Source organism: Chrysemys picta, chromosome 3 (assembly GCF_011386835.1).
Source record: "Chrysemys picta bellii isolate R12L10 chromosome 3, ASM1138683v2, whole genome shotgun sequence".
NCBI lineage: Eukaryota > Metazoa > Chordata > Testudines > Emydidae > Chrysemys > Chrysemys picta.
The window spans coordinates 6,534,996-6,555,857 of NC_088793.1; the positions used below are offsets into that span (position 1 = coordinate 6,534,996).

At 52.0% G+C, this 20,862-nt stretch overlaps 1 protein-coding gene and 1 long non-coding RNA gene across 3 annotated transcripts in view; one reads left to right on the top strand and one right to left on the bottom strand.

Moving 5' to 3' along the window:
• The window catches only part of LOC135982137 (uncharacterized), a 530,422-nt gene that overhangs the window by 132,158 nt on the left and 377,402 nt on the right, over positions 1–20,862 (top strand). The window lies entirely within an intron of this gene.
• Positions 1–20,862, bottom strand: part of LOC101950004 (nuclear GTPase SLIP-GC) — a 113,554-nt gene that overhangs the window by 61,755 nt on the left and 30,937 nt on the right. For both annotated transcript variants that reach the window (XM_065587427.1, XM_065587426.1), the window contains 4 exons: positions 11,612–11,713; positions 5,479–5,584; positions 1,407–1,629; positions 358–573 (listed from right to left, as the gene is read on the bottom strand). In XM_065587427.1, the coding sequence (XP_065443499.1) occupies positions 358–573; positions 1,407–1,629; positions 5,479–5,584; positions 11,612–11,713 (647 nt within the window). The remainder of the gene's footprint in view (positions 1–357; positions 574–1,406; positions 1,630–5,478; positions 5,585–11,611; positions 11,714–20,862) is intronic.

Here is a 20,862-nt window from a genome sequence, read left to right on the forward strand (position 1 = left end):
TCCCCTCGCCTTCCCAGCCTCCTCCTGCTCTGGCCTCACCCTCTCCACCCATCTCCCTGACATAAGAACGGCCACACTGGGTCAGATCAATGGTCCATCTAGCCCACCACCCGGTCTTCGGACAGTGGCCAATGCCAGATGCTTCACAAGGAGTAAACAGAACAAGGCTCTTTATCTAGTGATCCATCCCCTGTCGTTCACTCCCAATTTCTGGCAGAGGTTTAGAGCATGGGGTTTGTCCCTGACCATCTTGGCTAAGAGCCATAGATTGACCTGTCCTCCATGAACTGATCTCGTTCTTTTTTGAACCCACAACGGTCTTCTGGATTTGGAATTTATGATCACACACTCACTCACCTGCGCTCCCGTGAGGGGAATACAATTTGAGGAAGGGATATTTACTAGGGGCTTTGCCCTCAACAGGTCTTCATAAGATCTGGTTACAGCATCTCTCCCATAAAGCGCTTGAAGCTTTTGGACAGCTTCACCTACATCACCTTCCTCCTCCTCTTCTTCCTCCTCCCCGGGTTTCCACACAAGCTCCACCAGATTCTTCAGTTCCTCGTTCCATTCCTGCCAGTGCAGAGCAGGGCAAACAGGCCATTGTTATCTTGGGCATTCGGGGGGCTGGGGCGGGGGCCGGGCAAGGCTGCTACAGAATAATGCAGGAGTTGGGGCTGGATTTGACTTGGGTTGTCGAGGCAGTGGTAGTGGATTTCAGTAGCTATGGGGGTGCCTAGAGCTCAGGCTGGGTGGGATTGGTGGAACAGCATTCCAATCAAAGGGACTACAGATCTATTTTAGTGCCGAGCAGAGGGCAGAGGATGGGAGCTGGGAAATGGCTCGGTGCTGCAGGAGACACTGTGGGGAGCTATAGTGCAGACGCAGCACAAGTGGTTCCCTGGCTTCTGCAGCAGACGAACCAGCTGTGGTTCCAGCAGCAGGATTCCCCTCTGGACAACTACAAGCAAAGCAGGGAGGGAAGTGCTGTTGCTTCCACCTGTCTCCTCCTGATAGGGTGACCAGATGTCCCGATTTTATAGGGACAGTCCCGATTTTGGGGTCTTTTTCTTATATAGGCTCCTATAAACCCACACCCCCTGTCCAGGTTTTTCACATTTGCTGTCTGGTTACCCTACCTCCTGACCTCCTAAGAGAACCAACCCCAACCCCATCCTTTACTTAGAGGACACACATTCCTTCCTGGAGCCCTTGGCAATCATCAGGCAGGGCTGAGGTTTAATACAAGAAGCAGCCAGCAGGGGCCTTCTGGGCCAGGGAGCCAGCTGCCCTCTCCATAAGACAGAGTTACCCTGTGGAGGGGCTGTGGCTACACACCCTGTAGCCAGGATACTGTCCTAAAGAACACATCCGTGCCCTGTGCCATGCTGAGGAATTAGACTTGCCTGTAGTGAGAGAAGGTGAATTTTTGCCTCGTAGTTTTTGCTCCGGCTGCTGCTGACTTGCACGATGCACGAGGTGCAGGCTTGGCTCCCCGACACTGGCAGGAAGAACTGCTGCTCGATGATGGCATTGAACAGCGAGCTCTTCCCAGCCCCGGTGCTGCCAAAGAGCCCAATGTAAATTGGGTCCAGAGAAGACTTTTCTTTCAAGGTGAGGAGGCGGTTCCTGAGGAGGAGGAGAGAGGGAGGGAGGGTTAGACAGAGTCATGTATTTGGGAAGGGCCAGGCAGCTCCTTTCCTCACAAATACCGTCCCATTGGAGTCAATAGAAAGACTCCCCTTCTCTCCAACCCCCAAAATGATTTAGATGAACACTGGATCCGCTATCGTTAAGGTTTGGCTGGATGGACAGACAAGTTTTCCCGCCATAAACCATGAACCAAGGCCTAGAGGAGCTACAGCTGGCGAGGGGCTAGGAACCCTGGAATATGCCCCTAGAAGCAGGTGGTCTGTGTCATGGGGTGTATGTACTCCATGCTTTCCCAGCAACCAAAGGGTTAATACAGGTACTGCCAGATAGTACCGGGTTTACCAGTCAGAAGGGGACCCCCAGCCCGATCCCCCGACCGGCTGAGCCGGCCAGGAAAGCTGCCTCTGCCCTGTCTTTTCCCACTCCTGCTCCGCCCCAGCCCCTCCCCAACTCCATCCCTTCCCCAAAGCCTCCGTCCCTGCCCCGCCCCAACCCTGCCCCCATTCCATCCCTTCCCCTGAGGACTGCAGCAGGGGTCGGGCGCGTCCTGCACTCACCGGGTAACGGTAAGTGGAGCGACCCGGCCCCCACCTGCTCCACTCTGCCAGCTCCCAGCCAGTTCCCCCCTGCCCCCCAAGACCGGGATCCAGGGGAGCAGAGTGGCGTGGGCTGGGGCCAGGTCACTCCATTTCCTGCTGCCCCGTGAGTGCGGGGTCGGGCCCGCCCTGCAATTACCGGGCGGCAGGAAGTGGAGTGACCCGGCCCCAGCTCGCTCCGCTCCTCCGGCTTGTGCTGGGGGGCTGTTCCCCCCTGTCCCCCAAGCCTGGGGAGGAGAAGGAGCGGTGGGGAAAGTGCATGGGATGGGGAAGAGAAGGGGATGGGGGAAGCAGGGGCAGGGGGGAAGCTGGAGCCCAGCATGCGGCATCCCCTTGGCAGAATGGGTTACACTTGGATCGCACTGTCAGGCTTTTCTTCCCAACCATATGGGTATAAACTTTTGGGGGGTTTTTTTGTATTACAATCTGAATCACAAGAATGTAGGTGCTGGACTTTAAGAAAAACACTTAGTATTCAGTTCTGCAGGAAAGGACCTAGGGGTTACAGTGGACGAGAAGCTGGATATGAGTCGACAGTGTGCTCTTGTTGCCAAAAAGGCTAACGGCATTTTGGGCTGTATAAATAGGGGCATTGCCAGCAGATCGAGGAATGTGATCATTCCCCTCTATTTGACATTGGCGAGGCCTCATCTGGAGTACTGTGTCCACACTCCCACTCCCAGACAGACCCCCAGGACTCCCACGCCCCATGCAACCACTCCCCACCCTCTGACAGCCCCCCCCCGAACTCCCGACCCATCTAAACCCCTCTGCTCCATGTCCCCTGACTGCTCCGATCCCTCTCCCCACCCCTGCCCCCTGACAGCCCCCCAGAACTCCCAAACACACACACACCCCGCTCCTTGTCCCCTGACTACTCCTCCTGGAACCCCTGCTCCTAACTGCCCTCCAGAACCCCTCCCCCTACCTAAGCCTCCCTGTTCCTTGTCCCCTAACTGCCCCCTCCTGAGACCCTACCCCCTACCTGTACCCTGACTGCCCAAAACCTTATCCACACCCCCATCCCCAGAAAGCCCCCCCCCCCGCTCCCTGTCTCTTGACTGCCCCCTCCAGAACCTCCCTGCCCCTTCTTCAGCCCCCTGGCCCCCTTACCGTGCCGCTCAGACCAGCGTGCCGGGCGGCACGCTGGGCAGCAGGGGAGGAGGAGCAGGTGGAGGAGCTCCAGACTGCCGGAGGCCCGATGCAAATGGCCGGCCGGTGATCTGCGAATGCAGGGAGGGAGGGAGGGAGTGATCTCAGCTGCAGGTAGGGTGACCAGACAGCAAGTGTGAAAAATCGGGACAAGGGGTGGGGGGTAATAAGATCCTATATAAGAAAAACACCCAAAAATCGGGACTGTCCCTATAAAATCGGGACATCTGGTCACCCTAGCTGCAAGGGAGAGGAGGGGGAAGCGGAGGAGGGGCTGTCTCTGGCTGTCAGAGCCCCATGCAAGTGGCACCATCTGGCCGGCTGCCCTGTCAGCCGCGCACGCTCTGCATGGGGGGGGAAGTCCAGACATTTACAGATTCCCCCCGGACGCTATTTTTAACTCAAAAAGCCAGACTTGTCCGGGGGAATCCGGACGAATGGTAACCCTAGTGAGCAGGCAGGAGAAAGGAACTCCTGTCAGCAGACTACCAGAGAGCTGCCCAGGGAGAACACCCCAGCAAGGGGCGAACAGGCCAACAGACTGAAGAGCCTGCAGAGGCCCGAGGGAAGGCAGGACGGCGCTCAGGGTACTCTCAGAATCAGCAAACCCAGACGCTCCTAGTCTGGCTTGAGGGCCCTGAGCTGGAACCCAGTGGAGTGGGTGGGCCTGGGTTCCCCTACCAGCCGCCCGACAAACCTGAGAACAGAGAGGCTTTCCAGGTTCCTGGACACCAGGAGTGGCCTGACAGCCCTGCTGAGCTGAGTGAACCAGACCAGGCCCTCCCCACGTTTGGCTGTGGGGACACTTGTGGAAGCAGGGAAAGAAAGAGAGGATTTAAGTGCAGCCATTTAAGTGCAAGAGACAGAGCAACTGTTCTGTCAAGACTTAGCCTAATATCGCGAGACCTGTAGAAGCCGGGCTCACATCAGAAGCAAGTGGAAAACAGCAGAATAGTCAGTGTGACCTAGCCTTGAGATAACGCTGTTTGAGAAGAGAAAGTGAGAAAATACTGGACTAGATAGCAAACAGCCTAAATAAAATGCAGATGTTTTTAATTAATGCACATCACAAAGAGGTATAAATGCTTGTGTGATTTTGCTTGTACTTTGGAGAAACTGAGGCAGAGATGCTCTGTCAGCTGTGTTCTTCCCTTGCAATTGCATGTCCTGAATAAAGCTGTCTCTGATTTTGTTGCTTCCAACCTGAGAGTGGAGTTTGTTTGTTCCACACACCTTTGCACTGACGCACCACCTCACGGTCTGACTCAGGTCTGCGTAGTGCAGTACGGACGTGTCAACACAGTTGTGAGTCCGGGGTCCAGCCATCCTAAACCTGGGTTTACAATGCCATGTGGATGCACAAGCGCAGGCATGGAAACACCGACTCTCTAGGCGTGGGTCCCACAGACCCAGATTTACAATGCAGTGTAGACATACCCCTAATGGCCTTATTCTCCCCAGGTCATCCTGTTCAGGGGGCAGGGTTCACCCTGGCTGGAAAAGGCAGCGGGGCCCAATCCCAAACTGGGAGCATCCCCAGAGAGCCGTGTAAGCCCAGAGAAGCCTGTGCAAAGGCCCTGAGCCGCCATACCAGCTCTTTGCTTCTCCTTGGTTCCTGAGCAGCAACGTTCTATAGAACCTGCACCATTACGGATGCCTCCCGGCCACAGTTTCCTCTTGGAGCCCTGGGGGGAGACCCACGTGGGGAAGGTATCTGCAGTGAGGTTCTCTTTTCCACTAGCTCTACAGGGCTGGGGAATGAACTGTCCCTGCAGCAGGGACATCCCAGAATTGCAGGGTTCTTAAACTTTCCTCTGAAGCACCTGGTGTTGCCTCTGTCAGAAAACAGGACAGTGGTCTAGAGGGACCGTGGTCTGATCCAGTTTGTCAATTCCCATGGTGCTATCTAGACACAGGCCTGAATCGGAATCCTGCAAATGCAGGAGGAGTTCAGAGCCAGATCTGCACAGTGCGACATGGGTCTGTCCATAGAGCAGGAAAGCAGAGCCCTATGTGAGTGTAGGCTGGGGTGTCTAAATCATTAGGCTTTAAGGGAGAAATTGGGCTGCAGACTCACTTGAGATATTTAATCTCGTCCGATATATTATCCTGGGACAGAGAGTTGGTCAGCTTCTTGTACGTAGTGTTCAGAACTTTTCGGATCCTGGATTCCATAGTTTCATCTGGAAGGAGGAGACAATTACATGCCAGGGATAGACTCAGGTCTCACCAGCTAAGCAGCATTGTGTCAGGTCAGTGCAAGGAGGGGAGACCTCCAAGGAAAACCCAGGATACTATAGGAAATGGCAACGGTGATTCAATAGATGGCTCTTCATCCCTATCAGCCCCAATGCTCCAGCATGGTGCTAGGGGGTGCCGTGCTACCAGCCCAGTGGTTCTCAACCCGCAGCCTACAGGCCACTTACAGCCCAGTCAGCACACAGCTGCAACCCATGTGCCATCCTCAGGGCCATACAGGTAGTATATATATTGTCTGCCTTGCCCCAGCTCAGAGAAGTCAATGGAAAACCATCAAAGACAAACTATAAACCTCCAAACCACTTGGAAGGGGAAAGGAACAATATGGCAATGAAGGAATGGCCCTGGCTATGAATTAAGACAAAAGACTGATTAAGCAGATCATAGGATGGTTCATGGAAGACTTGGTCCTGGCTACTTGGGACAAGCAAGTGCTGCAAAAGACAGGTGAGACTCTACTCTATTAGCTAGGAAAGGTAACTATTAGTAAGTGTAGACCCTAGTTCATGTCTTATGATTTTGTTTGATATGAAACCATTTGTTTCCATCACTCACCCTTGTTTCCAGTTGAATCTCTAGTCTTTCTGAAACTAATTCCCTTTTGTTTCACTATGATTAGGGCCCTACCAAATTCACGGCCATGAAAAGTGCGTCACAGACCGTGAAATCTGGTCTCTCCGCTTGAAATCTGGTTTTGTGTGTGCTTTTACCCTGTACTATACAGATTTCACGGGGGAGACCAGCGTTTCTCAAATTGGGGGTCCTGACCCAAAAAGGAGTTGCTGGGGGTCCAGGTTATATTAGGGGGGGTCGCAGTATTGCCACCCTTACTTCTGTGCTGTCTTCAGAGCTGGGTAGCCAGAGAGCGGCAGCTGTTGGCCGGGCACCCAGCTTTGAAGGCAGCGCCCTGCCAGCAACAGGTGGTGTAATAAATAAAGTGTGTGGGGGGGAGCTCCCTTTGATGGACACCCAGACAGCTAGTTAGCTGTAAAATCCCTCCTGGTAGCTGTTCTTTATTTGCTTTACCTGTAAAGGGTTAAAAAGGCCCCCAGATAAAGAAAAAAAAGTGGGCACCTGACCAAAAGAGCCAATGGGAAGGTAGAACATTTTAAAATTGGGAAAGAAACTTCCCCTTTGTCTGTTGTCTCTGGGCTGAAGGGTCAGAGCGGCCATGCATGATTATAAGTCATCAGATCATGCCTAGAACTACTTATCTGAACTCCAATGTGTAAGTAGATCAGAATGTTTAGCTAGATGCAATTAGGGTTATTTCTTTTATTTCTTATTGGCTTGTGGACTCCTCCGTGCTAACCCCAGATGCTTTTGTTTGCTTGTAACCTTTACGCTGAACCCCCAAGAAAGCTAGTTTGAGTGCTTGATTTTTGGAATTGCTCTTTTAAAATCTAGCAAAAGCCTAAGTTCCAGATGTATTTTCTTCCTTTTTGTTTTTAATAAAATTTACCTTTGTTAAGAACAGGATTGGATTTCTGGTGTCTTAACAGGTTTGTGTCTATGCTGATTGATTAGCTGGGGGCAACAGCTAATGTCCTTTGTTTTCTTTCTCAGCTCTTCCCGGGGGGAGGAGGAGGTGAAAGGACTTGAGGTACCCACAGGGAGGAATTCCCAAGTGCTCCTTCCTGGGTTCAAAGGGTTTTTTTGCATTTAGGTGGTGGCAGCGTTTACCAAGCCAAGGTTAGAGAGAAGCTGTAACCTTGGCAGTGTAAAACAAGCCTGGAGTGGCCAGTATTAATTTTTTAAATCCTTGCGGGCCCCACTTCTGCACTCAGAGTGACAGAGTTGGGATTCAGCCTTGACAGTGGTAATATCTCAGAAGGATGAGGTAGACGAGGCTTTCTTCGGATGACTAACTGAAGTTTCCAGATCACAGGCCCTGGTTCTCATGGGAGACTTCTATCACCCTGATATCTGCTGGGAGAGCAATACAGGAGTGCACAGACAACCCAGGAAGTTTTTGGAGAGTGTTGGGAACAACTTCCTGGTACAAGTGCTGGAGGAACCAACTAGGGGCCGTGCTCCTCTTGACCTGCTGCTTACAAACAGGGAAGAATTGGTAGGGGAAGTAGAAGTGGGTGGCAATCTGGGCAGCAGTGACCATGAGATGGTCGAGTTCAGGATCCTGACAAAGGGAAGAAAGGAGAGTAGCAAAATATGGGCCCTGGATTTCAGAAAAGCAGACTTTGACTCCCTTAGGGAACTGATGGGCAGCATGCCCCGGGAGGCTAATATGAGGGGGAAAGGAGTCCAGGAGAGCTGGCTGTATTTTAAAGAAGCCTTATTGATGGCTCAGAAACAAACCATCCCGATGTGCAGAAAGAATAGCAAACATGCAGGTGACCAGCTTGGCTTAACAGTGAAATCTTCGGTGAGCTTAAACTCAAAAAGGAAGCTTACAAGAAGTGGAAATTTGGACAGATGGCTAGGGAGGAGTATAAAAATATTGGTTGAGCATCTAGGGGTGTAATCAGGAAGGCCAAGGCACAGCTAGCAAGGGATGTGAAGGGTAACAAAAAAGGGTTATACAGGTATGTTAGCAACAATAAGAAAGTCAGGGAAAGTGTGGGACCCTTACTGAATGGGGGAGGCAACCTAGTGAGAGATGATGTGGAAAAAGCTGAAGTACTCAATGCAATCCTCGGTCTTCACAGACAAGGTCAGCTCCCAGACTGTTGCACTGGGCAACAAAGTATGGGGAGGAGGTGAGCAGCCCTCAGTGGTGAAAGAACAGGTTAAGAACTATTTAGGAAAGCTGGACATGCACAAGTCCATGGGTCCAGATCTAATGCATCCAAGGATGCTGAGGGAGTTGGCTGATGTGATAGCAGAGCCATTGCCCATTATCTTTGAAAATTCGTAGGGATCAGGGGAGGTCCCGGACGATTGGAAAAAGGCAAATGTAGTGCCCATCTTTAAAAAAGGGAAGAAAGAGAACCCGGGGAACTACAGCCTCACTTCAGTTCCCAGCAAAATCGTGTAGAAGGTCCTCAAGGAATCCATTCTGAAGCACTTGGAGAGGAGAGTGATCAAGAACAGTCAGCATGGATTCACCAAGGGCAAGTTGTGCCTGACCTTATTCCTTGACTTTAGCAAAGCTTTTGATACGGTCTCCCACAGTATTCTTGCCGCCAAGTTAAAGAAGTATGGGCTGGATGAATGGACTGTAAGGTGGATAGAAAGCTGGCTAGATCGTCGGGCTCAACGGGTAGTGATCAATGGCTCCATGTCTAGTTGGCAGCCAGTTTCAAGCGGAGTGCCCCAAGGGTCGGTCCTGGGGCCAGTTTTGTTTAATATCTTTATTAATGATCTGGAGGATGGTGTGGACTGCACTCTCAGCAAGTTTGCAGATGACACTAAACTAGGAGGTGTGGTAGATACACTAGAGGGTAGGGATCGGATACAGAGGGACCTAGACAAATTAGAGGATTGGGCCAAAAAAACCTGATGAGGTTCAACAAGGACAAGTGCAGAGTCCTGCACTTAGGACGGAAGAATCCCATGCACTGCTACAGACTAGGGACCGAATGGCTAGGTAGCAGTTCTGCAGAAAAGGACCTAGGGTCACAGTGGACGAGAAGCTGGATATGAGTCAACAGTGTGCTCTTGTTGCCAAGAAGGCTAACGGCATTTTGGGCTGTATAAGTAGGGGCATTGCCAGCAGATCGAGGAACGTGATCGTTCCCCTTTATTCGACATTGGTGAGGCCTCATCTGGAATACTGTGTCCAGTTTTGGGCCCCACACTACAAGAAGGATGTGGAAAAATTGGAAAGAGTCCAACGGAAGGCAACAAAAATGATGAGGGGTCTGGAGCACATGACTTATGAGGAGAGGCTAAGGGAACTGGGATTGTTTAGTCTCCAGAAGAGAAGAATGAGGGGGGATTTGATAGCAGCCTTCAACTACCTGAAGGGGGTTCCAAAGAGGATGGAGCTCGGCTGTTCTCAGTGGTGGCAGATGACAGAACAAGGAGCAATGGTCTCAAGTTGCAGTGGGGGAGGTCTAGGTTGGATATTAGGAAAAACTATTTCACTAGGAGGGTGGTGAAGCACTGGAATGGGCTCCCTAGGGAGGTGGTGGAATCTCCATCCTTAGAGGTTTTTAAGGCCCGGCTTGACAAAGCTCTGGCTGGGATGATTTAGTTGGTGTTGGTCCTGCTTTGAGCAGGGGGTTGGACTAGATGACCACCTGAGGTCTCTTCCAACCCTAATCTTCTATGCAGATGATACCAAACTGGGAGGGATTGCAACTGCTTTGAAGGATAGGGTCATTATTCAAAATGATCTCGACAAATTGGAGAAATGTTGGAGAAATGGTCTGAGGTAAACAGAATGAAGTTTAACAGAGATAAATGCACGGTACTCCACTTAGGAAGGAACAATCAGTTTCACACATACAGAATGGGAAGAGACTGTCTAGGAAGGAGTACGGCAGAAAGGGATCTAGGGGTTATAGTGGACCACAAGCTAAATATGAGTCAACAGTGTGATGCTGTTGCAAAAAAAGCAAACATGATTTTGGGATGCATTAACAGGTGTGTTGTGAGCAAGACATGAGAAGTCATTCTTCTGCTTTACTCTGCGCTGGTTAGGCCTCAACTGGAATATTGTGTCCAGTTCTGGGCACCGCATTTCAAGAAAGATGTGGAGAAATTGGAGAGGGTCCAGAGAAGAGCAACAAGAATGATTAAAGGTCTTGGGAACATGATCTATGAAGGAAGGCGGAAAGAATTGGGTTTGTTTAGTTTGGAAAAGAGAAGACAGAGGGGACATGATAGCAGTTTTCAGGTATCTAAAAGGGTGTCATAAGGAGGAGGGAGAAAACTTGTTCACCTTAACCTCTAAGGATAGAACAAGAAGCAATGGGCTTAAACTGCAGCAAGGGAGGTTTAGGTTGGACATTAGGAAAAAGTTCCTAACTGTCAGGGTGGTTCCTAACTGTCTGGAGATATTTAAGAGTAGGTTAGATAAATGTCTGTCAGGGATGGTCTAGACAGTATTTGGTCCTGCTATGAGGACAGGGGACTGGACTCGATGACCTCTCAAGGTCCCTTCCAGTCCTAGAATCTATGATTCTAATTATAACACCGTGAAATTTCAGATTCATGACATGTATGATTTTTAAAATCCTATGACTGTGAAATTGACCAAAATGGTCCGTGAATTTGGAAGGGCCCTAAGGGGGGGAGGGATAGCTCAGTGGTTTGAGCATTGGCCTGCTAAACCCAAGGTTGTGAGTTCAATCCTTGAGGGGGCCACTTAGGCAACTGGGATAAAAATCTGTCTCGGGATTGGTCCTGCTTTGAGCAAGGGATTGGACTAGATGACCTCCTGAGGTCCCTTCCAACCCTGATATTCTATGATTCTATAATTGAACTCAAGAGCTGTGCGTGGTACAGGAGCGGTGGGCTAAGGTAAAACTGGGATACATTGTTCCTTTGGGAACAGAGGATCTGGGATTTCTGTGGGTATCCAGAGACCAGTGGGACACTTTGAAGGCACTTGTGGGCTGGCATGTGTCTATTGTCAGCCTGCAGGGCAAAGCAGGGCTGCTGTAACCCAGAGGAGAGTGTTTGAGTGGCTGACAGGCTGGTTGTATTATAGCGTTAACGCCCACCTGGCAAAAGACTCCCTCACACTGGAAGCAGGTGGCAACAAGGTGACTCACAGCCCTGTGTGCCCTGAGACGCATCACAACTTCCATGGGATCCTGTGGCCCTGATCCCCCCTGCTGCAAGTGCCATAGAGTAGCCACATGAACATGGGCCGGTGCAGCCTTGCACCCTAGCCCTGGGGAGGGAGAGCAGCTTCTGTACCCTCAACCACAGCTGGCAAAACTGGAGTCAGTCCTCTCTCCCCAAAGCCCTGTGTATTTCAGGCACATCCCGGCACAGCTCCCCAGTATCAGCTGGGACTGGGGGAAGTTTTTCATACTTACAGGTTTTCAGGAACTCTTGCTCTTTCGGTACGAATGCTCGATACGTGTCCAAACTCCTCTTTTTCTTGGCAGGTGATTCCTTTATATCTTCCCCCTCAGCACCTTTTCAGATTAAAAGGGCCTTCTCGTTAGTGTGACTGCGCTAGAGATGGACACCAGCTACAAGGCTCACTAATAAAAGACCCGAGGTTCAGTACATATGGCATGCGGCGACACTGACCCATTTACTGGTATAAACCCAGCATTGTTATTTGCATGACAGTACTGCTAGAGGCCGAGACTGCGCTAGGTGCTGTACACACGCTAAGATCTGGCTGCAGTTATTCATGCCTTTGTCACCTCTTGGCTGGACTACAGAAATGCAATAAACCTGGGCCTGAAACCTTCAGCATTTAGGTTGCCTCAGTTACGCATGCTACCACGAGCTGATAATTCCTGTTCTCCGTTCCCTAAATTAGCTTCCCATAGAATCATAGACTATCAGGGTTGGAAGAGACCTCAGAAGGTATCTAGTCCAACCCCCTGCTCAAAGCAGGACCAATCCCCAACTAAATCATCCCAGCCAGGGCTTTGTCAGGCCGGGCCTTAAAAACCTCTAAGGATGGAGATTCCACCACCTCCCTAGGTAACCCATTCCAGTGCTTCACCACGCTCCTAGTGAAACAGTGATTCCTAATATACAATTTGACCTCTGTAGCGGAGCAGTTACCCCACTCCGGTAGAAAAAGGCTTCGACCTTGCTACACGTGGTGGAGAATGCAGGCCCGACCGCTCCACCCCTGATACAAGTTGACTGTGAGGACTAGGCAAGGTGTGCCGAGCTACAGGAAGGGATGATGGAGCCTGGGTATAGTGGGGCTTTTTTTTTTGCGGAGGCCGCAGGTGCTACCCCTGGTTGGGGACAGGCGTCAGCGCCCTGGCGAAAGGGGGCTGACGACCCCCAGAGGCAAAGGGGATCCCTGCTGCATGGGATCTGGGAGACCCAAGAGGGACTCTGGGAGGTGCAGTGGGCCCCCCAGGAGCAATTGGGGCAGCTGGCGGGAGGGCAGTGTTAAGACTGCTGAGGCGAGAGTTCAGGAGGAACCGCCGAGAACCTGAGGAGAAGCCCAGCACCAGGGCCCGGAGGCTGGGCATGGAATGTAGGGCTTGTTATGCCTGTAAAAGGTGGGGACACTTAAAAAGGGATTGTCCCTACTGGGGTAGGGGTAGGGCGCCTCACCCCGAGCAGAGACGGGCAAGTCCTGAAGACAGTCCGCCGGGTGAGGGAACCCAGGCAGCTACAGACATGTGGGCTTGTGGGCGACGAGGGCACATGCAGTGGACGTGCCCAGGCCCGAGGCGGAAGGTCCAGGTCAGTCCCAGCGAGAGGGTGGGACCCCAGATGGACCAGGAGAGGCCCAGGGCAGCAAAGAGGCGGGGAGCCTGCTGGGGCTGCCATACACCGGCCCGCATTAAGAGGCACTGCCCCCTCGAGGAAACTGAGGGGTGGCTGAAGGAGGTGCCTGGGGACCTGGTAGGGGCGAAACTGGACAAGATGGAGGCGGCAGGAATAATGTCTGGCCGGTCATTGGGCCACCCATGAGAGGTGGCAGGTGGCAGAGGCAGAGGGGATGGAGGGGACCCAGTGAGAGGTCAGGACCCAGACTGTTGCCGAGCTCGTTGCAAATAAAGAAACTGAGACTGAGTGGGCCCAGCAAGAGGCCGGGACCCAGGTGGTAAAAGAGCAGGCCACCAATGGACCCAGACCCTAAAATTGGAGGGTCAGGGGGGTGGATGTAGACCTGCGGGTGCAGCTGGAGGCAGCGGAGCAGGCCCGCCGAAAGGCACAGACAAACACCGGGGAAATGGCCAAAGTGTGGGAGGTGGTGGAAAAGAAGCGGGGGGCCCTAGAGGCGCAGCTTCAGGGAGCCCAAGGGAAGAGTCCCCCCTGCCCCCAGGGGTGGGGATTTTGAGGGGGTGTGTGTGTAGCAGGGCAGTTACCCCGCTCTGGTGGAAAAGCTAGGCTGATTGGGGAAGCAGCCACACCTGGCCCTGTTACAAGGGCTCAGGGAGGAGCTGAGTCAGTCTCTCATCTAGCTGCCTGGGAGCAGGGTCCCGGACACAGAGCAATGCTGGGGAAAGGCAAGAGGAGCTGGGGAGCTCCAGCCTGGCAACTCCCCAGGCCGAGGCCTTGGATAAGGCCAAAGGAGGCACTGGGGCTGCAGAGGGGCGGCCCAGAGACAGGCAGAGGCAGCTGGTCCAACCCCCTTGCCGATGATGAGTGGCCGTGACTGTGTCTGCCCCAGTGAGAGGGGGCTAGATGACAACTGGCAGTAGCAAGGTGGGTGTAGAGGGGAGGGGGGCTCACCTGGGAGGGGAGACCCAGAGCGTGGCTACTGCTCGGGCAGAACCCTGAGATAAAGGGCACCAGGGTCCGGGAGGGACACGGGGGCCTGAGGCAGGTGAGCCACAGGTCGGCAGAGGGCGCTCCAGGGCTGGAAAAGAGCTAATTCCCAGGACGACCAGCAGGAGGTCCACACCAGTCAGTCTTTGACATCTCTACAACCTCCCCCACTGCAACTTGAGACCATTGCTCCTTGTTCTGTCATCTGCCACCACTGAGAACAGCCGAGCTCCATCCTCTTTGGAACCCCCTTCAGGTAGCTGAAGGCTACAATCAAATCCCCCCTCACTCTTCTCTTCTGGAGACTAAATAAGACCAGTTCCCTCAGCCTCTCCTCATAAGTCATGTACCCCAGCCCCTAATCATTTTCATTGCCCTCCGCTGGACTTTAACCAATTTGTCCATATCCTTTCTGTAGTGTGGGACCCAAAACTGGACACAATACTCCAGATGTGGCCTCACCAGTGCCGAATAGAGGGGAATAATCACTTCCCTCAATCTGCTGGCGATGCTCCTACTAATGCAGCCCAATATGGCGTTAGCCTTCTTGGCAACGAGGGCACACTGCTGACTCATATCCAGCTTCTCGTCCACTGTAATCACCAGGTCCTTTTCTGCAGAACTGCTGCTTAGCCAGTCAGTCCCCAGCCTGTTGCAGTGTATGGGATTCTTCCATCCTAAGTGCAGGACTCTGCACTTGTCCTTGTTGAACCTCATCAGATTTCTTTTGGTCCAATCCTCCAATTTGTCTAGGTCACGCTGGACCCTATCCCTACCCTCCAGCATATCTACCTCTCCCCCCATCTTAACGTCATCTGTGAACTTGCTGAGGGTGCAATCCATCCCATCATCCAGATCATTAATGAAGATGTTGAACAAAATCGGCCCCAGGACTGACCCCTGGGACATTCTGCTTGATTCCGGCTGCCAACTATCATCGAGCTATTGATCACTACCCATTGAGCCCGACAATCCAGCCAGCTTTCTATCCACCTTATAGTCCATTCATCCAATCCATACTTTTTTAACTTGCCGGCAAGAATATTGTGGGAGATCCTAACAAAAGCTTTGTTAAAGTCAAGATATATCCCATCCACCGCTTTCCCCATATCCACAGAGCCAGTTATGTCATCATAGAAGGCAATCAGGTTGGTCAGGCATGACTTGCCCTTGGTGAATCCATGTTGACTGTTCCTGTTCACCTTCCTCTCCTCCAAGTGCTTCAAAATTGATTCCTTGAGGACCTGCTCCATGATTTTTCCAGGGACTGAGGTGAGGCTGACCAGTCTGTAGTTCCCCGGATTCTCCTTCTTACCTTTCTTAAAGGTGGGCACTATATTTGCCTTTTTCCAGTTATCTGTGACCTTCCCCGATCACCACGAGTTTTCAAAGATAATGGCCATTGGCTCTGCAATCACATCAGCCAACTCCCTCATCATCCTTGGATGCATTAGATCCAGCCCCATGGACTTGTGCATGAAGCCCTGTCAAGTTTAAGGTCTTGGTCCTTATCTCGAAGACGCTCCATGGCCTGGTCCCAAGATACCTAACAGACCCTCTAAAGCTCTGTGATGAAGACCGTGGTGGTCTGTAACTTCGCTCCTCTGGCCCAATGGAACTCTCAACTATACGATCAAACCTCGTCTGTGCAGCAGACTGAACTTTCCCTGGGGTGCTCCAGGACCGTGAAATGGAATCACCCAAGAACTGAAGACCATCACAAACCTAACCAGTTACTGCTTCATGTGCAAAGTGCATTTCTCTGACCTTACCTTCTCTGTAGCATTAGGTATATTTAACAAATGATAAAGTGCTTAACTCTCCTTACAATTAGAAAGCTTTCCTAATATCTAACCTAAATCTCCCTTTCTGCAGATTAAGCCATTTACTTTTTGTCCTAGATTCAGTGGATATGGAGAATGATTGCTCACCCTTCTCTTTATAACAGCCCTGAACATATCTGGAGACTTATCAGATCCCCCCTCAGGCTTCTTTTCTCAAGACTAAATAGGTCCATTTTTTTAACCTTTCCTCACAGGTCAGATTTTCTGAACTGTTTATCTTTCTTCTTGTTCTTCTCTGGACTCTCCAGCTTGTCCACGTCTTTCTTAAAGCATGGTGCCCAGAACTGCACACAAGACTCCAGCTGAGGCCTCACCAGTGCGGGGTAGAGCAGGACAGTTACCTCCCGTGTCTTACTTACAACACTCCCGTTTTTTCACAACTGCATCACGCTGTTGACTCATATTCAGTTTGTGATCCACTGGAACACCCAGATCTTTTTCAGCAATATTACTGCCTAACTGGTGATGCCCCATTTTGTAGTTGTGCATTTCACTGTTTTCTTTCTAAGTGAAGTCCTTTGCAGTTGTCTTTACTGAATTTCGTCTCATTGAATTCAGACCAATTTTCCAATTTGTCAAGGTTGTTTTGAATTCTAATCCTATCCTCCAGGTACCAGCAACCCATCCCAACTTGTTGTCATCCACAGATTTAAATCATACTTTCCACTCCATTATCCAAGTCATTAATAATAATATTGACTAATAAATGACCACTGTGGGACCACACTCAATACATCCTCTCAGTTTGACAGCAACCTATTGATAACTACTCTTTGAGTACGGTCTTTTAACTAGTTTTGCACCCACCTGATAGTAATTTCATCTAGACCACATTTCCCTAGTTTGCTTATGACTATGTCACAAGGTACTGAATCAGAAGCCTTACTAAAGTCAAGATATATCATGTGTACAGCTTCCCCCCATCCACTAGGCCAGTAACCCTGTCCAAGAAGGAAATTAGGTTGGTTTGGTATGAAGGCTTCTTGACAAATCCATGCTGGTTATTTCTTATAACCCTATTGTCCTCTAGGTGCGTACAAACTGATTGCTTAATAAGATGTTCCAGTATCTCTCCAGATATCGAAGTTAGGCTGACTGGTCTAGAATTCTTTGGTCCTCTTTCAGTATTGAAAAGTTGACTCCGGCTTTTGATCGGCCCATGAGGCCAGCCTCCATCGCCAACTTGTTAAATTTCCAAACAAGCCCCTTCCTTCCATGTTGCCCCTTATGCTTGGGAGAAGCTCTGTGTAAACATCTGCAAAACTACCTCATTATCCACCTGTGACACCCTGTACCTTGGGGGACCACCCTGCACCCACATGTTCATCCTTATAATACGATTGTGTGGTATCCAATGCAAAGTTTGTCATGACGGTTGTCTTCAGAAGGCTCATGATGCACTGAGCATAGTTGTATAATAAGGTTATAGATTGTAATTTCATGTATATAGTCATGAGGCTGAAAATGTGTCCTCATGGCTTAAAACAAGCCCAGGCAAAACTCTCCAGAAGCAGAGGTGCAGTTCACACCTCATCAGGGCAGGTATGGGACAAACCCAGCCCAGCCTCACAGGAGCAAAGGACACTGGCCTAAGCAGCAACAAAGGATCTGTTGGACTCTTGAGTGAGTCACCCCCTTCCCTTGGTCAGTTTGGGACTATGAAGAGGTAATGCTCACCTGACTCTGAAGGGGGGGGGGGCAGAGCCAAGAGGGAAGAAAGAACAGGATAAAAGGGAGAGATGTTTGCCATTCTCTCTCTCTTCCACTTCCATCTACAGATACATATCAATTTATTTGTTAAATTGACCAACTCATATAACCTTGCAGCATCCAGCGGGCATAATTGGACACTGCAAGACGGAGGTTCCTAGGGTTGTGTCTGGGACTGGAGATATTGGCTAGTATCATTTGGTTGCACAATCCAAGCAGCGGCTGGCCAAAAGTGCTCACTCATGTAGCTGGGAGCAGCTTACATTCTAGAGGCTGTGCGTGAACAGCCTGGGACTGGGGGTTCTCACAGCAGAGCAGGGTAAGGCTGACTCCCAGAGTCGAGGATTGGCATGACCTAGCAGATCACCAGTCCAGATACCAGAGGAACATGACACCACCTGTAGCAGGTTTCACTCACAGGCTGGTAGGCCATGGTTCAACCATCCTTTCACCCCCTTAGTCCTGTGTGCTTGTGTGTGGTTGACTTGCAATTTGTGTATGGGAGAACAACTGTACTTGGAGTGCCACAGGGGCAAGTCTGGCTGGCAATCATCAGGACTAACTGTTAAGCTGCAGCCCGTCAATTCCCAGTGAAGTGGCATTCTCCTGGACAGAGGTAGTGGGGAAGGGAGGGGACCCCGGGCCCTCCCTCTCCACTAGGTCCCAGCCCAGGGACCAAGAGGGAGAGGCATGGAATGTCTCGGTTGCTTCTTCCTGGTGCACCTGGCCAACCTCTCCGGGGCTGCTTCCTACCTCCTGATCTCTTTCAGTTTGGGGCATGGTCGTATCCCACTGCCCCCTGTCCCCCCAGCAGGCCATTCTCATTCAGTCTCAGCAGCTCACTCAGCCAAACAGGCATTCCCCTTCCTAGTGTCCAGTTATTTCCCCTCAGCAGGGAGCGAGGAAGGGAAAATGGTGAGACCCCTATGCTCCTGGTTGGCTCTTACCCACAGTCCAGACCCTCTCCTGTGCATTGCTTTGTCCCCAGAAACAGCAAACTGGCTTCCTCCCTTCAGACGGCCTCCCCTTCACTCTTCCCCTCAACCACGCTTGGCTGTCAGGGTCCCCTTTACAGCAGATCCCCCATTTGGAGCCTGCTCCGCAGCTGCTAAGGGGAGGGGCTCTTTGTCCAGTACTGCTCCTTTACTCTCTCTGTCTCTGGGTGGGGTCTGTAAACCCCGTCACACCACCTTCAAAGCCCTCCTTAGCGCTCTGCTGTGCCGGAATGCCTGCAAAAACCTGACAGCGGATAGGCTGCTGCTGTGCTGGAACCACAGCCTCTCATGAGACAATATTGTCTCATCGCGCTTCCCAATCTGTCCATTTCTATTATTGTCTCTTGCCTTATGTTACATTGTCAGCTCTTTGGGGCAGGGACTGTTGTTTTGCTCTTTGTATTTGTACAGCGCCTAGCACAATTGGGTTCTGGTCAATGCCTGGGACTCCTGGGTGCAATCATTAACCTTAACTATAACAACCTTAACTATAACAAGTTTTACTAAGAAACGGGGTTGAAAACAGTTCAAATGTCAGGGGCGAAGTCCTCAGCTAACTCGGCACAGCTCTGCTGTCTTCAATGCAGCCAGACCAATTTGCACCAGCTGAGGATCTAGCCCGGATCGTAAGCAGGTTTCAACCTTGATTTGACTTTAGCAGCTCAGCCCTTGCTCTGTGCAAAGCTTAAGACTGACAGAAACAGATCACTTTTTTGTTTTTCCCTACTGGGCTTAGAGGTTTTGCACTGGCACCCATCACTGTGGTATCTCAGCACCTCTCAGCTGAATTGGATAGACATGGCATGGTCCCTACACGGCAATTAAAGACTGGCAGCTGGCCTGGGTCAGCTGACTCAGGCCGCAGGGCTGTACATTTCCTCTGTAGGCATTTGGGCTTGGGCTGGAGCCTGAGCTCTGGTACCCCGTGAGGGGGGAGGGTCCCAGAGCCCAAGCCCGAACATCTACTCAGCAATTTTTAGCCCCTGAGCCCTAGTCAGCTGACCTGGGCCGGGTCTTTTATTCCAGTGTAGCCGTTCTCAAAATGGCTTTACAGACTTTCCTCAGACCTCCAGCTTTTCCCTCTGGGCTCCGGCCAAGCAGGGAACATCTCCCATTTCAGAGTTATGAGCAAGTGAGAGCACAGGGTTAACACTGAGATCCTGGGCCAGATCTCCCACTGGTGTAAATCAGTGTAGGGCGAGCTACACCACCTGGGGATCAGTTCCTCTACATCAGTGGTCACCAACTGGTAGATTGCGATCGATTGGTCGATCGTGGGGCCTCTGACAGTCTATCTCAGGATCAGTTAGGGTTGCCAACTCTCCCAGTTTTGCTGGGAGTCTCCCAGAATTGGGTTCGATCTCACAGAGGCTTCTGCAGCCAACCCGGGAGATTTTCGGCTGCTAAAAGTCTGGTGGCGCAGTGGGGCTAAGGCAGGAGGCCTGCCTGCCCTGACCCCGTGTTGTTCCCGGAAGCGGCCGGCATGTCCCTGTGGCCCCTGGAGGGGCAGGGGGGGCTCCACGCACTGCTCCCACCCCAGCGCCAGCTCCGCTGCTCCCATTGGTCAGGAACAGGGAACTGTGGCCAATAGGAACTGCGGGAGTGGTGCCTGCAGGGAGGGGCAGCTGGCAGAGCCACGTACCTGCCCCCAGGGACATGCCGGCTGCTTTCGGTAGCGGCGTGCGGCCGGGGCAGGCAGGGAGCCTGCCTTAGCCCCATTGCATCGCCGACTGGGAGCTGCCCGAGGTAAACACTGCCCGGCGTGAGCCCACACCCCACACCCCCTCCTGCACCCCCTGCCCCGGCTCTGAGTCCCCTCCTGGAGCCAGAACCCTGTACCACCTCCTGCATCCTGAACCCCCTGCCCCAGCCCTGATCCCCCTCCTACACCCAAACTCCCTCCCAGAGCTTGAACCCCTCACTCCCTTCTGCATCCCAACCCCCCCGCTGCACCAGGCACAACCCGGCGTCCCCTCCCACACTCTGAACCCTCGGACAGAGCCCACACTCCCTCCCGCACCCCAATCCCCTGCCCCAGCCCTGAGACCCCTCCCAGAGCCAGCATCCCATACCCTCTCCTGCATGCCAAATCCCCTCCTGCCCCCCCATCCCCCTGCCCCAGTCCTGAGCCCCTCCTACACCCAAACTCCCTCCCAGAGCTTGCACCCCTCACTCCCTCCTGTATCCCAACGCCCTGCCCCAGGCTCAACCCGCAGCCCACTCCCACTCTCCAAACCTGTCGGCCCAGGCACAGAGACCACACCCCTTCCTGCACCCCAACCCTCTGCCCCAGCCCAGTGAAAGTGTGGGGGACGGCGA